A 12,735-nucleotide genomic window follows, 5' to 3' on the forward strand; every position below is an offset into this window, starting at 1 on the left:
CCCCGGCCCCCCAAGCCCGGCAGGGCCGGAGCCTCTCGGCCGCCCCCGGGCAGGGGAGAAGGGGGCCTCTCCGCCCCCTCCGCCCCGGGCCGTCCCCGCAGCCCAGCTCCGCCGGCCGGCGGCCCGGGGAGAGCGAGGCGAACACGGGGTGGGCTTCGGTTCAAACGACGGCCGCCCCGGGGGGGTGTCCCAGCCCCGCGCGATGCCCTGGCTGGCGTGCGGCGGTGCGGGGAACCCGTCCCGCTCTTCCTCCCCCGCACGGAGAGGCCGGGGCTCCCCGCAGCCCGAGCCGGCACCGGGAGCCTCGCGGAGACCCCCCCGGCCACGGGGGTGGTGCAGGCGGGGTACGTGCGAGCTCCTTTTCCCCTTGCCCCTCTCCCCGCTCCCCCCCGCCCTGGGCTCGGCCCGCGGCGGGGACGGGCGCTGCTCCAGGTGACCCACGCCGCCCCTCCTGAAGGTCCGGCCCCGCTCCAGTTTGGCGTCCGCTGCCGCTGCCCCTCTTCCCAGGGGCCGAGCTGGGGCCCCCGCCCAATCCCCCAGCGCCTGATCGCGCTGCCGGCAGGCCCCTGCCCAAAGCCGCCGCCTGCCTGGATGGGATTCGCCCCACGCCTGCGGACGGCGCGAGGCTCGTGAGATTTTGGCAATCTCCAGCTTCCCTCGGATCCACAGCACGTGCGGGCTCCGGAGGCTGCTGCCAGGAGAGCTGCGCCCACGCTCCCGCAGAGAGACCCAGGTCCCCGTCCCTGTGACGGCCATGTCTCTTGGCCTCAGGATCCGTGGCAACGGCCACTTCCCTGCCAGCCACAGACTTCTTGGGGTCTGGCTTGCCCTAAAGGGCTCGGAGGACAAGTCCTGCCCGAAGTGGGGCTGGCCCCGCAGAGCTGGTGCCCAGCAAGTCTCGGCCTCTCCCGGAGCTTTTAACACCGCCCCAGGCCGGGAGCTGCACCCTGGCCGAGAGGTGGGTCACCCTGGCCGAGAGGTGGGTCACCCTCCCTTCCACAGGCCGAGGTGTCCCCATCCCCAGTCACCCTCGCAGTCCCCACAGCCCTGCCCCAACCCGGGCAGCCCCGCGCTGCCGGGGGCCTCATCCAGCACCGACGGGGTGGGGGGGAAGAACAGCACAGCACCTCCGATCCTCTGCACAAGCCTCCTCTGCGCTCCCAGCAACAATAAATACTAATAAATACAAACTCTTCCGCACTTTCTGCTCCCAGCCCCGGGACCAGCGTGGGCAGCCTCACCCGGAGCCCCCAGCCCAACTCTTCACTGCCCCCCTCCCCAGCTACAGCCAAGTCTCCAAGCTGGGAGCAGCACCGGCAGAAGGCGAGGGCATGTCCATGGAGTGCCGGAGCTGCTCCCCAGCCCCTGCCCCTCCCGGGGAAGCCCCCTCGGTGATCCCAGCCCTGCTGCAGGCCGCGGGCACGGTGTCCGTGCTGCTCAGGAGGATGGGGGCGCACGGGGAGGGCGATACTTCAAGGCAGTGCTTGCTTGCTGGCCCTTTACTCATCTCTCCCCAAAGTGTTGGGTGGGAGGCTCCCCGGTAGCCCTGGGGGATGGAGAAGGTCAGGCCCGGGGTGAGTAGCAGGGGTTCCTCGGCATCTCCGTGAAGGATTTCAGTTCGTAGGGGATCCCCGAGTCGACCTCGATCGACTTGCGGGAGAAAAGCAGCCGGATGTCGTCGTGAAGGTAGACCTTCCCCGACTTGGAGCTGTGAAACCTGAGTGGAGACAAGAGCGGGGCGGAGGGGCCTCAGGCTCCCAGGCAAGGGCAGGACAGCCTCGGTGGGGGGCACAACCCCCTCGCCAAGGTGGCCACGCTCCGATTGCCTTCAGAGGGACAGAGGCCGCTGCCCTTGGGCAGGATGGCAGCTCCAACCTCCCCAAAAGAGCGGCCGGTCCTTTCTCCTCCCCAGGGCGAGGGGGTCAGGCTGCCATCCCCTCACTCTGGCCTGCAGGTTTGGGGAGACGGGGACACATGGGAGGGGAGCCCAGGGGTGACCCTGGGGCAGGCGTCCATGCCTCCCAGCGTGCCCTACCTTAGGTGCATCAGGTAGCAGAGGACCCTGCGAGGTGGGCCGGAGCCCGGTGGGTCGCTGGGGGCCGCCGTGGCCCCTTCCTCCTCCCCCACGGGCACCAGGAAGATGCGGTGGCGTAGGAAGGTCATGTGGTTGGCCGGCATGTCCTGGAAGTCGTACGTCACCAAGAACATCTTCACCACAGTCTTGTTGGGGTTAAATAAGGTCTGGGGGCAGAGGGGTAGGGGGTGAGAGTGGGAAGGGCACCGGAATGGATCCGCAGGGCAGGGCTGGGGCATCTGGAGGCAGCAGCACCAGCAGGCCCGAGGGTCCAGGAAGACCCACACCAGTCCCGAAGGGCTTAGCCTGAGGCTCACAGGTCAGTCCTTTCCACCCCCCTCCACTCCCGTGCTTCTATCCCATCCCCGCTGCACGTACACGCTCTTCTGCCGAGATCCCATCCCTCCCCACCAACCTCCTCCTTCCCTGCATCTCCCGTCACCTTGTCTCCCTGCCAGCACCCCAGAGACCCTATGCTCCCCTCCGCTGTGCTGTCTTGGGGGCCACGTACCCCCTCCACACAAGCTTTCTGGCTGTTGCCCTGCCAAACAACGTAATGGACCGTATCCACACCGGGGGGCAACCGGAACCCACCCAGCCCCCTCCCCATGGCGCTGCCAAGAGGCCAGGAGACGACTCACCACTTGGATGGTTCCAGCTTTGGGGACACTGTAACCCTTCTTTCCCAAGGCCTCCAAGTCAATCACTCCCTGGGGCAAAAGAAAGAGCACGTGAGAGAGGGAGAAAGCCCACGGAGAGCCCAGCCGGGAGCAGGCACAGAGCCGAAAGCCCCCCTCGCCAGGAATGCCTGGCACAAGGCGGCAAGAAGACGCCCAGCTCAGTCCCTCTCCAGACCGGGGGACGAACAAGCAGCAACGCAGAGGTGACGGCAAAGCAACAGCCACAAGACGGCTGGGCGGCAGCCTGCCTGTTTATAGGCCTGCAAGGGTTCCCTCTTCTTTGCTTCTTGGGTTAAAAACTGCTCCTGGCACAGCTAGCCGTCTCCTCGGGTAGGTGGTTGCTCGAGCCGCACTCTCCGCAGAGGGGCAGCCCCCAGGATGCGCAATGCCTGGGTACAGCCCCCACTCACCTCCCACACGGCCCCAGCCCTCCCTCATCTGCGTACCAGGAAAGGCGAGGGCGCGCTGTGTTCGGAGATGTCGAAGTAGGTGACGTCAACAGGCAGGGTGGCGTGCTGGGGGCAGTAGGAGCCGCTGGCACCGATCTCTGCCGTGAACCCCTCGATCCTCCCCGATGGTGCAAAGCGCCCTTTTAGGATGGACTCCTGAGAGAGGGGGGAAGCGTTAGGGACCTTCAAACACCAGTCCTGCCCCTCGCCTCGAAGCTGCAGGTGAGATCACCCCCATCTCCACCGCAACCACGTGTCTGCTTGCCCTCGCGCGTCTCCCGGCTTTGCAGAGACCAGCCATGAGGGGCCCTGGCTGCTCGCTCTGAGACAGACCCATCCTGAATTGGTGGGCTAAAACCAGCCATCTAACACAGAGAAGCAGTGAGAGCGCCTCAGCTCAGCCCCACAGCAGCCACCTCAGCAGGTTCCAGGGTCCTGGCACATCACCCAAGGATCTGCTGGCTGAGACATCCTGCTGGTGGATGGTGGCTGTGTGACACGGCCACTGCACGCCAGGCCCTTGGGGACAATCAGCCCAGCCCCAAGCCAGGGATCCTGTCAGGTTCAGCCTCTCATGTCCATCGCCAGCCCATCCTGGAGCCCCCAGAACCCACCTCCCTCCCTGGCAGTTACCTCAAAGTTGCCCAGCAGAGCATGGCTGACGGTGGTGGTGGCCCAGGGCACTGCGGAGGACCTGGTACCCCTTCGGAGGCTGCTCCGGAGATGTCGCCTTGGAGAGAGGAGAGATTGGTGTCAGACTGGAGAGCATGCAGCCCTGGGCTGCCCTCTCCAGGTCCCTCTGTCCCTTTCTTTGGTGGAGGTTGAACCCACTTTCCTACTCACCAGGGGCAGAAGAAACCTCCCTCCACCCCACAGCCTGGGGTCTCGTGGAGGGGAAGCACCCGGCACAGGGAAGGGACCCGGCGCAGGGAAGGGACCTAACCTGACCCTCCCACAGGGCTGTGGGGTGCTGGAGTGGCTGGGCACCCCGAGCCCCCACGTCCATCCCGCAGGGCTGCCGGGACACTCACGATTTGAGGCGCAGCCCGCTCTTCAGCCTCCTCCCGACCACAGTGCAATCTGCAGAGCTCTGGAGGGGACACGAAATAGAGAACCGTGTTAGGGCAGCAACCGGGGACTGCGCACCCTCAGGAGGTGCCATCGCCCCTTCCACTGCCCCATAAGGGTCCCAGCAGATCCATCCATGGGGAGCCATCAACGGCCTCTGCAGGGGCGGCCAGCAGGGCAGTGCGAGGGCTGCGGTGTCTGGTGGAGATGTGGGGCTGCCCAAACCCCAGAGTGGCTCTGCTGGGGATGAGGGTGTCGGTACCCAAGCCGAGGGTGCAGCGCACAGCTCCTGCCTCGCAAAGCAGGTCTCAGGACCAGCCCCAGTGACAAGACACCCCCAGACAGAGCCATGCACCAACACCCCTTTGCACCTCCCAGGGAAGGGTAACACGTACGATGAAGATCCCCGACCAGCCCGGGAAAAGTCCCGTCCCCTGGTGATTCATGCAAAGTCCTCAGTAGTGCCACTGGGCAGAGGGGCGTGCTGCCCGCCCCTGCCCACAGCCAGGCTCCTACAGCTGTAGGGTGGGGGGTTAAAGCCAGGGCCACACTGCAGCCTCCTTTCAAAGATGTCCTCTTTTCAGGGGTTTTCCCTTCTGGAAGCCACACAAAGGGCAGCACAACACAAAGGGATGATGGAGCTGGCTGGCATGACCGGGCGGGAAAACCAGGGAAGCTGCTGGAGGGCTTCACTCTGTAAGGGCAGTGCTGGGGGGCAGCTGGGCTGGGGGACAGTCACCAAAAAGGGCACACGGGCAGGGATGGAGCTGTGCCCCGTGGATGGTGTGTCCCGGCTCCAAGCAGCAAGAAGCCAGGGCAGCTCTGCTGTCAGTCTCTGCGGGTCCTTGCACCATGGGATGCCCCAGGGAAAGAGAGGAGCATGCCAGCTCTGGCATGAGCCTGCTGCAGCCTCAGCTGGCAGGACATGGTGAAGGCAGGGAGCTGGCCAGGAGGGGCTGGTAAGCAGGGAGGAATCGCAGGCAGCTCCTGAGCTGCCAGGGTGGTTGCAGGCCTCCGGAGTCTGCCCCATTTCTGAGTTTGTGGCACCCTGGGGACATGCCACGGGCACCCCAGAATTGCAGAAAAGCCAGTGGCTTCTCTGCACACAGCACTGGGGCTCCCACTCTCTGGCCAGAGCATGTCCAGTCCCACTCCCTGCCACCAAACCCTTTCCCTGATAGATATCACGGCCAGGGACTCAAGCCATCCCACCCCTCTGCCTTCCTCCCCATCAGGCAGGCAGAAGACAGCCACCTTTCCCAAGCCTGCTGGTAGGTCTGGCTTAACGTGAAGTTGTCAGACACTGAGTGTGGCCACATGCCACACGTCCAACTCCTGCTGTCACAGGGAGATCATGTCCTGTCCGAGCAAGGCTCTCCAGGCTAAAGAGCTGGTTGCAAGCAGAGGATCCAGTGACTAAGAGGTGTCAAGAGTCGGTGACAGCCTATAGACCGTGTGTCCCAGGGCTGGCTGTCAGCCACTGTCCTGCTCACACCAGTGCTGTGGCACTGGGACAGGACAGGGTGCTGTGCCACGACGGACCACATTGCCCACGAGGGCAGCCCTGAGCTCTGGGTGTCCCCGGGCCATGCCCTGCCTCCCCCCGAGAGCGATGCTCACCTTGGCTGTGGGAAGCAGGTGATTCCAGAATGGGGCCCCCTTGGCATCAGTGCTGCGGCAGGCCGTGGGCACCGCATGGCATGGCAGGACCCTCTTCCTTGCCGGCGGGGACAGGCTCTCGTCCTCAGAGCAGGAGTCGGCCACAACCTCACCAGCAGGCAGCAGCTTTCTTTTGGCCGGGCAGCTGCTGCCGCTGAGCTGGCTGCTCCCGCAGGGCGTCTTCTCCAGGGAGCTCAGGTTGCTGGGCTCAGGGCTGAGCGCTGTCTGTGGAGCTGGGGGCTCCTTGCACCCATTGGCCACCACTGGCCATTCCTCTTCTCCGCTAGCCCTGCTGCTGTGAGCTGGGTTGCTCCCTGGCTTCTCTCTCCTCCCACCAGAGTCCAGCCGGGCTGTTTGTGCAATATTGTGCAAATCAAGGTGAAGCAAGTTGTGGCCACTTGCCCGTTCCCCATTCTCCCCATAGTCTGTGGGCTGATCCCCTGATGAGACAGGGCAACCGTCTCTCATGTGCAAAGTACTGCAGGCAATGTGCTGGGGCCAGGAGGAGGAGGAGACATCCTGCGACTTGTCCTCTCTGCTGGCCTTGGGGCTGTGGCTAGGGCTGCCCTCACATCGGTGCTCCACCACCCGCAGCCCGCTGTGGGAGAAGTGCTGGGCAGAGCCGCACAGGGATAGCTCCTCCACCAGCAGACCGTCCTCGAAGGTATCGTCATCATCCAGGGAAGCCTGCCCAGGGCCCCCGTCGCGCTTGCCGTCCACCCCCCCGCCACCCCAGTGAGTTCGTTTGGGATCTCGCCCCCCCTCCGGAGTTCGCTGCTCGGGGTAACCCCTCTTGACAGCTGGCCGGCTGCCTGCCCGCTGCTCCGTGCTCTCAGAGGAGCTGGAGAGATGGGAGAAGATGGACACCTGGTAAACCTTCTGGCGCTTGATCTCTGTCTCGTTGTAGCCCATGAGGATGCCACGGCGGGTGCAGCGCTGCGAGGAAGGCTCCAAGGGCGCCTCTCCACTGGGCTGGGACAGGCTGGGGTCTGTGCCGCGCTCTGGGGGCAGGGACGTCTCCGCGTGGATGTGCCGCATGGAGCCTTACTTGCCTGGACTCTGAGCGGAGCCGGAGTCAGAACAGCCCATGCAGCAGCAGGAGGGGGACTGTAAAGTGCCACAGGTCAGGGTGCGAGGGCAGGGGGTGGGAGCTGGACCCCGCCTTGCTCAGGACATCCGGGTGAGCCCTCTGCTACGGGGTGCACTGCAGCGCAGCATCTGAAAAGAGAGAGCGGGAGGACGGAGATCAGCCCGGGCTTTTGGCCGCAAGGGACTTGCCGGGACGCGGGCAGCTCCCCATACAGCCCAACTCGGACCTCTCTCTGGGGGGACGGGAAGAGGAACCAGGCTGGTGTGGCTCTCCGGGGAACCCTGCAGCGTCACCCACCTGCAGGATCAGCACTTTCTTCCTGGCCTGGGCACGGAGAGGAGTCTCCAGCTGGGCTGGAGGCTACTGGGGACAAGTCTGGACAAGTGGGGAGAAGGGGGCCTGCCCTCTGCCAGGGACGTGATGTACTTGCACTGTTCTGGAGCGCAGGAGTCAGGCAGGTCAGACCAGTCCCAGGGGCTCAGGCCTGTAATCACCCCTTTGGGCAACAGCAACAAGATCTCCCGGCGCTGGCCAAGAAGATCTGCCCCAGCCGCATGCGCTGAATGAGGCAGGGCTGGTGCCCTATGCTGCCAGCCCCAAGGCAGGGACATTTCCCCTGGCTGAGTAGCCTGGGGAAACCTGACTTAACGTTCCAGCTCTGCCAGCTTGGACCAGAGACCTCCACCACCTCAATCAGCAGCTGGGTGGTACCAGGGGCTGCAGAGCCCACCGTGGGCTCCTGCACCACCCACCCACCCCTGCCTGCCCTGAGGGCCTGACCTCCTCCGTGCTGCACGCGCCTCACTTCCGATTTTCAGCCCAGTTTCAGAGCTGTGAAAATCCTGGCCCTGAGTTTTTCTGGTGTGATAAACACTGAAATGGCTCCAAGAGCTGAGATGCAGGAAAAGTCACCAGCAGGCTGAGGAGCTCCAGAGCCTTACAAACCGCCTGTGCCTGGCAGCTCTGCCCTTTGCCTGTCCCCACAGCTCTGTTCTCGTGGAGCAAAGGCTTAGGGGCAGGCGTGCAACAGGGGAATCTGTTCTTCAAGTGGGTCAAGGCTATCTGGACAGCGAGGCTGCATGTGGTATTTTGACCCCCGCCATGATGAGGATGGGAAAGTGGTGGGCCAGGGTGGTTGAGCCCAGGGATTTTGTTTCCAAGGAGTGATGAAAGGCATAACCATGCACCAGCGCATGCTGGGGGCTGACCAGCTGGAAAGCAGCTTTGCAGACAAGACACTGGGATCCCGGTGGACACCCAAGCTGAACGTGAGCCAGCAATGTGCCCTTGCCACAAAGGCGGCCAGCAGTATCCTGGGCTGCATTAGACACAGTATTGCCAGCAGGTTGAGGGCGGTGATCCTTCCTCTCTGCTCAGTACTGGTGAGGCCACACCTGAGAGAGTGCAGCAAAGGGCCACGAAGATAATAAAGGGACTGGAGCATCTCTCCTATGAGGAAAGGCCGGGAGAGCTGGGACCGTTCAAGCCTGGAGAAGAGAAGGCTCAGAGGGATCTTATCAATGTATATAAATACCTGAAGGGAGGGTGCAAAGAAGATGGAGCCAGGCTCTTTCCAGTGGTACCCAATGACACGACCGGAGGCAATGGGCACAAACTGGAACACAGGAGGTTCCCTCTGAACATCAGGAAACACTTTTTTTTTACTGTGAGGGTGACCAAGCACTGGCACAGGTTGCCTAGAGAGGTTGTGGAGTCTCCATCCTTGGAGATACTCAGAAGCTGCCCAGACACGGTCCTGGGCAATGGCTCTAGGTGGCCCTGCTTGAGCAGGGGGGTTGGACCAGACAACCTCCAGAGGTTCCTGCCAACCTCAACCCCTCTGCGTAACCCGCCACGCTGCAGCCTGTCCTGGCTGCCCCTGACACTCACCCCTCTGCAGCAGAACCCCGCTTTGCTCCGGATTAACTTCTGGGTCCCGCAGCGGGCAGCCGTTGGCACAACTAGCTGAAGACACCTGCCAGCCAGGCACCCCCCAGAAGCGGCGTGGCTGCCGTGGAATGGCTCCCACCATCACGGTGTGCCTCTGAACCTCTGCACCGTCCTCTCCAGCTCTTCAGTCTGCACAGCGGCTCTGAGGGGAAGGAAAGGGGGAGATGCACGGCTGGAGTGATTCAGATGCTTTCCCGGAGAAGGGCGTTAGGGTACTGCCTGCCTGTGGGGTCACACAGGCAGAGAAGGCAGCATCAAGGCTCAGCCCCTCTCAACCCCAAAGGCGACATACGTCTCGGCCACCTGAGGCAGTGCTGTGACCTTGATTTCCATTTAAACCACAAATACTTTAAGCTAAGCTGTGAACTCTCATACCTGGCTTGTATTTTACATCCTTTTTGCATGGGTTCCTATAAGAAAACCTGTGCATATGAACAGATCCCTGCTTCTTTCTGGTGACCATTTCATGTCTTGCTTTCCAAGACACTGCAGATCACCAGCAACCTCTGGGCCTCCAGCTAGCTGCTGGTCTCATGTCCACCTCCTGCCCCTTTCACCCACGGCACAGGACACTTTCTGGCCCTACAGACAAGGAGAAAAGCTTGAAATTGTTTTCTTTCCAATAAGAAATGCTTGGCAGGGAAGAAGCCAGGAGCCTGACAGCCCTGAGCCATGATGGTCCCCACCAGCTTCCCCCAGCGCAAAGACAGCAGTCCTTTCACGTGCACAGCACTCACCTGCTCAGATTTGCCCTTGATGCACGACGGAGATTTGCAGATGCAACACAGCTCCCATGCGGTCATAATCCACTGGCACCACAGCTTTGATGCCTGGAAGGGGGGCAAGGAGGAGAGTCAGCTTGTCCTGCAACACCTTCAGAGTGGGTAGGAGCCCTCGGGCACCTCCACCCTCACCTCTCTGTGGCAGGGGCAGCCCATAAGCTTTGCTGGCCCAGGAACCCCCAAGTGAAGGAGGAAATGCTGCCCATCCCTGGGGACCATGGCCTCCCCGCCTCCCTCCCCATGCAGCCCTCGGCTGGGGACTCACTGCAGCGGCTGTCCAGAGGGAAGCTGCCATCTGTCCCATTGGGCATCCCGCCCCGAGCACTGTTCTGAATCTGGAAAGAGCAGGGCCAGGCAGATGAACAAAATCCCTGAAGGGATGCTCAGAAGCACTGAACACCCAAGCACACACCCTTTCTGGCACCCTGGTCCCGCAAGTTCTGCATCCCGTCACCTCGCAGGTGGGAAGTCAGCTTCGGCAGGTCACTCGCTGCACTCGCTGCCTGACCTCGCCTGCCCCAGGAAACGGGTTGTTCTTTCATTACATTTCCAATAAGATTGGTGATTAACAGGCAGTCATGGCCAGTCCCAGAGAGCCGGCCAGCCCAAAAGCCACCGCCAGCAGTGCTGGGGAAGAGCACCGCCAGCGACCAGCCAGAACAGAGATACAGTACACCAGCTCCCTAGCAGCAGGGCAAATCAACACCATAGCATAACAAACCTCTGGTCCAAAACCTCAACAAAAGCTCTTTGTAAAGATCAGCTCCTCCTGGCACCCCACATGGGGCCTGCACCAAGGCAGGTAGAAAAGCAAGTGAATGCCCACAGCTGTAGGCGGACGCCGAGGTGGTAACACGTGGTGCTCTGCCGGCGTGGAAAGTTGCTGCTTCCCTCCTCTGTCCCTTGGGGAGATTTGTACTGTGACTGCGTGGCACAGTCAACCGCTGGGAAGCAAAATCAGCAACCGGCGGCAAGAGTCAGTACGGTGCAGCAGGAGGAAGCCACATCCTTCCTGCGCGTGTCCATGCTGGGACAAATACGCAGTTTCACCTGCATCCTTTCTTTCCCCTTCCAATGTCCCTCTGCAGTCACAGCCCTTCGCTCCCCAGCAGCAGCTGCCTTTCGGGGCAATGGGTCCATCAGGGGAGGCTGACATGCTGACACCACAGATCCATCCCAGCCGAGACCTCAGCGCCAGTCACCAGGTGATGCCAGCACTAGCCAGTAGTGCACACGCCTAGCACAAGGGGCTGCACCATGTTTTGTCAGCCCAGATACTGTTTCTCGAAGCATCATGGTGGGAAATGCCAGGATCCCCCAGCCCACCCCAAAAGTGTCTCCAAGTACACCTTGGGACATCCTTGTACATCCCCCTGGAGGTCTGCTTGGCAGCCTGGGATGGGGAGCAGCTGGAGCACAGCACTGCTCCTCACTCTCCTGCAAGGCACTGTGGCCAAGGGAGGTTCCTGTCCCCCTTCCCCTAGCCTTTGGGGTTTTTCTTGGCTGTGTTTAGCTCTGCCTCCCAGGGCAGCTCCTCCCCGCTGAGAGCCCAGCCAGCTCGCAGCAGGGCTCAGCCTCTTACACCACCCATCAGGAGCCCCCCCCCCCCCCCCCCAGAGAGCCAGAGAGCAACACCGGGACCAGGGACTCCTGCACGCTAAGCAGGGACGGGGAGGCAGCACCTGGTCACCTCTTCCCTTCTCCTCCCCTTGAGCCAGGCGTCTCCAGAGCCCTACTTCTGGCCACCTGGATGGGGAAGGTCCAGGTCCTCACCAGCTCAGCTGAGCAGCACAGGTAGCATCCCCTGGATGGAGCATGTAGGGCTCCAAGTGCCCAAGCCAAGAGTTTGGCCCCTCCTAAGGCCAAGCGATGGTGATTTTGCCAGTGTTTCAGCCTGTGCTCGTGCTCTGACTCTAAGACAGGACTTAAAGAGCTTTGCCTGTTGGGCTCCTCCTGCTCTCTGCCCTGCTCCTGCCAAGCTCCCAGGCCCCCGTGATGCTCAGAGGACAGAAGGGGACCTGTGCTTTTGCCAGGGTCTCCCAGCACCTGGGTCCAGAGCTATGGCCAAGCACAGCTTTCCTCTCTTCCTCCAGCCCGGCAAGGCCTGGCAAAGGGCACTACGCTTCAACAGCCATGAAATACCCAGTGCCAAAGGACCTGCAGGGAGGGAGCGTCTCCCAGGCACTGGGACAGAGACACTGCATTCCCTGGGGACACTGAGCCACCAGATCCTGATGCGGGATGACACAGCCAGGCCTGGGGCAGTCAGGGACTTGGCTTACCTGCTGGTTTCATTCCTATTAGCACATCCAGAGGGGACCCAGGATTAACAGACCGTGGTCTCAGTCTGGTGGCAACAGAGCAGGATGGCGGGTGAGGAAGGGTCCCTGGCTGGGCGATGCAGCAGCTGTACCCCACATGCCAAGCTGCAGCCTGCAAAAGGATCTATTGCTGTTTTAACTGTACTATACTGGCCAGAAAGGAAGCGGGACGGGTGCGGAGGCAGCTCTGCCAGCCCGGGGGGCATCTGTCGTAGGGCAGGACTGACAGAGCCCTTGGAAAGGGTCTGGCAGCACAGTGCTGGTGCAAGGAAGAGAGCAAGAGCTGTGCCCGAAGGAGCCACACTCACCCCGTGGGGATCCATGCGGCTTCCCAGAGCGGCACTGCCAGCCAGTCAAGGGGACACACGGCCGGTGGACAAGAGAGGCTTTGGTCTGGGCATTGCTGCCTGGGGCACAGCACCATGCCCGGGGACTAGCAGGGCCGAGAGGTGTCCTTGCACCATTTAGACCGCAAAAAAACCCAAACCAACCCCAAACTGGCTTTTGCTGCCTTCCTCCCTCCTGCTCCCTCTCCTGGGAACTGCTAAGGAGACCTTCACAGCCTCACTGGGGGTGAAGCAGGAACCATGCAGCCAGGAAAGAGAGGGGCTGTCATTACAAGAGGGCAAATTGCATCCTCGGTACAAGCAGAGCACAAGGCA

General features: G+C 62.3%; 1 protein-coding gene across 6 annotated transcripts in view; it reads right to left on the reverse strand.

The window, feature by feature from the left end:
* Nucleotides 1–1,136: 1,136 nt before the first annotated feature.
* ATOSB (atos homolog B) overlaps nt 1,137–12,735 on the reverse strand; it is a 40,627-nt gene continuing 29,028 nt past the window's right edge. For 4 of the 6 annotated variants that reach the window (XM_076362835.1, XM_076362833.1, XM_076362834.1 and 1 more), the window contains 9 exons: nt 9,708–9,800; nt 8,911–9,112; nt 5,892–7,148; nt 4,235–4,293; nt 3,837–3,933; nt 3,201–3,359; nt 2,716–2,784; nt 2,036–2,241; nt 1,137–1,717 (listed from right to left, as the gene is read on the reverse strand). In XM_076362835.1, the coding sequence (XP_076218950.1) occupies nt 1,564–1,717; nt 2,036–2,241; nt 2,716–2,784; nt 3,201–3,359; nt 3,837–3,933; nt 4,235–4,293; nt 5,892–6,968 (1,821 nt within the window). In that variant the 5' untranslated portion in view covers nt 6,969–7,148; nt 8,911–9,112; nt 9,708–9,800 and the 3' untranslated portion in view covers nt 1,137–1,563. Of the gene's footprint in view, nt 1,718–2,035; nt 2,242–2,715; nt 2,785–3,200; nt 3,360–3,836; nt 3,934–4,234; nt 4,294–5,891; nt 7,149–8,910; nt 9,113–9,345; nt 9,391–9,707; nt 9,801–10,017; nt 10,083–12,735 lie in introns of those variants that run through there. The other 2 variants (XM_076362836.1, XM_076362837.1) reach the window with 2 other exon arrangements.

This window comes from Aptenodytes patagonicus, chromosome Z (assembly GCF_965638725.1).
Source record: "Aptenodytes patagonicus chromosome Z, bAptPat1.pri.cur, whole genome shotgun sequence".
NCBI classification, from domain to species: Eukaryota; Metazoa; Chordata; class Aves; order Sphenisciformes; family Spheniscidae; genus Aptenodytes; species Aptenodytes patagonicus.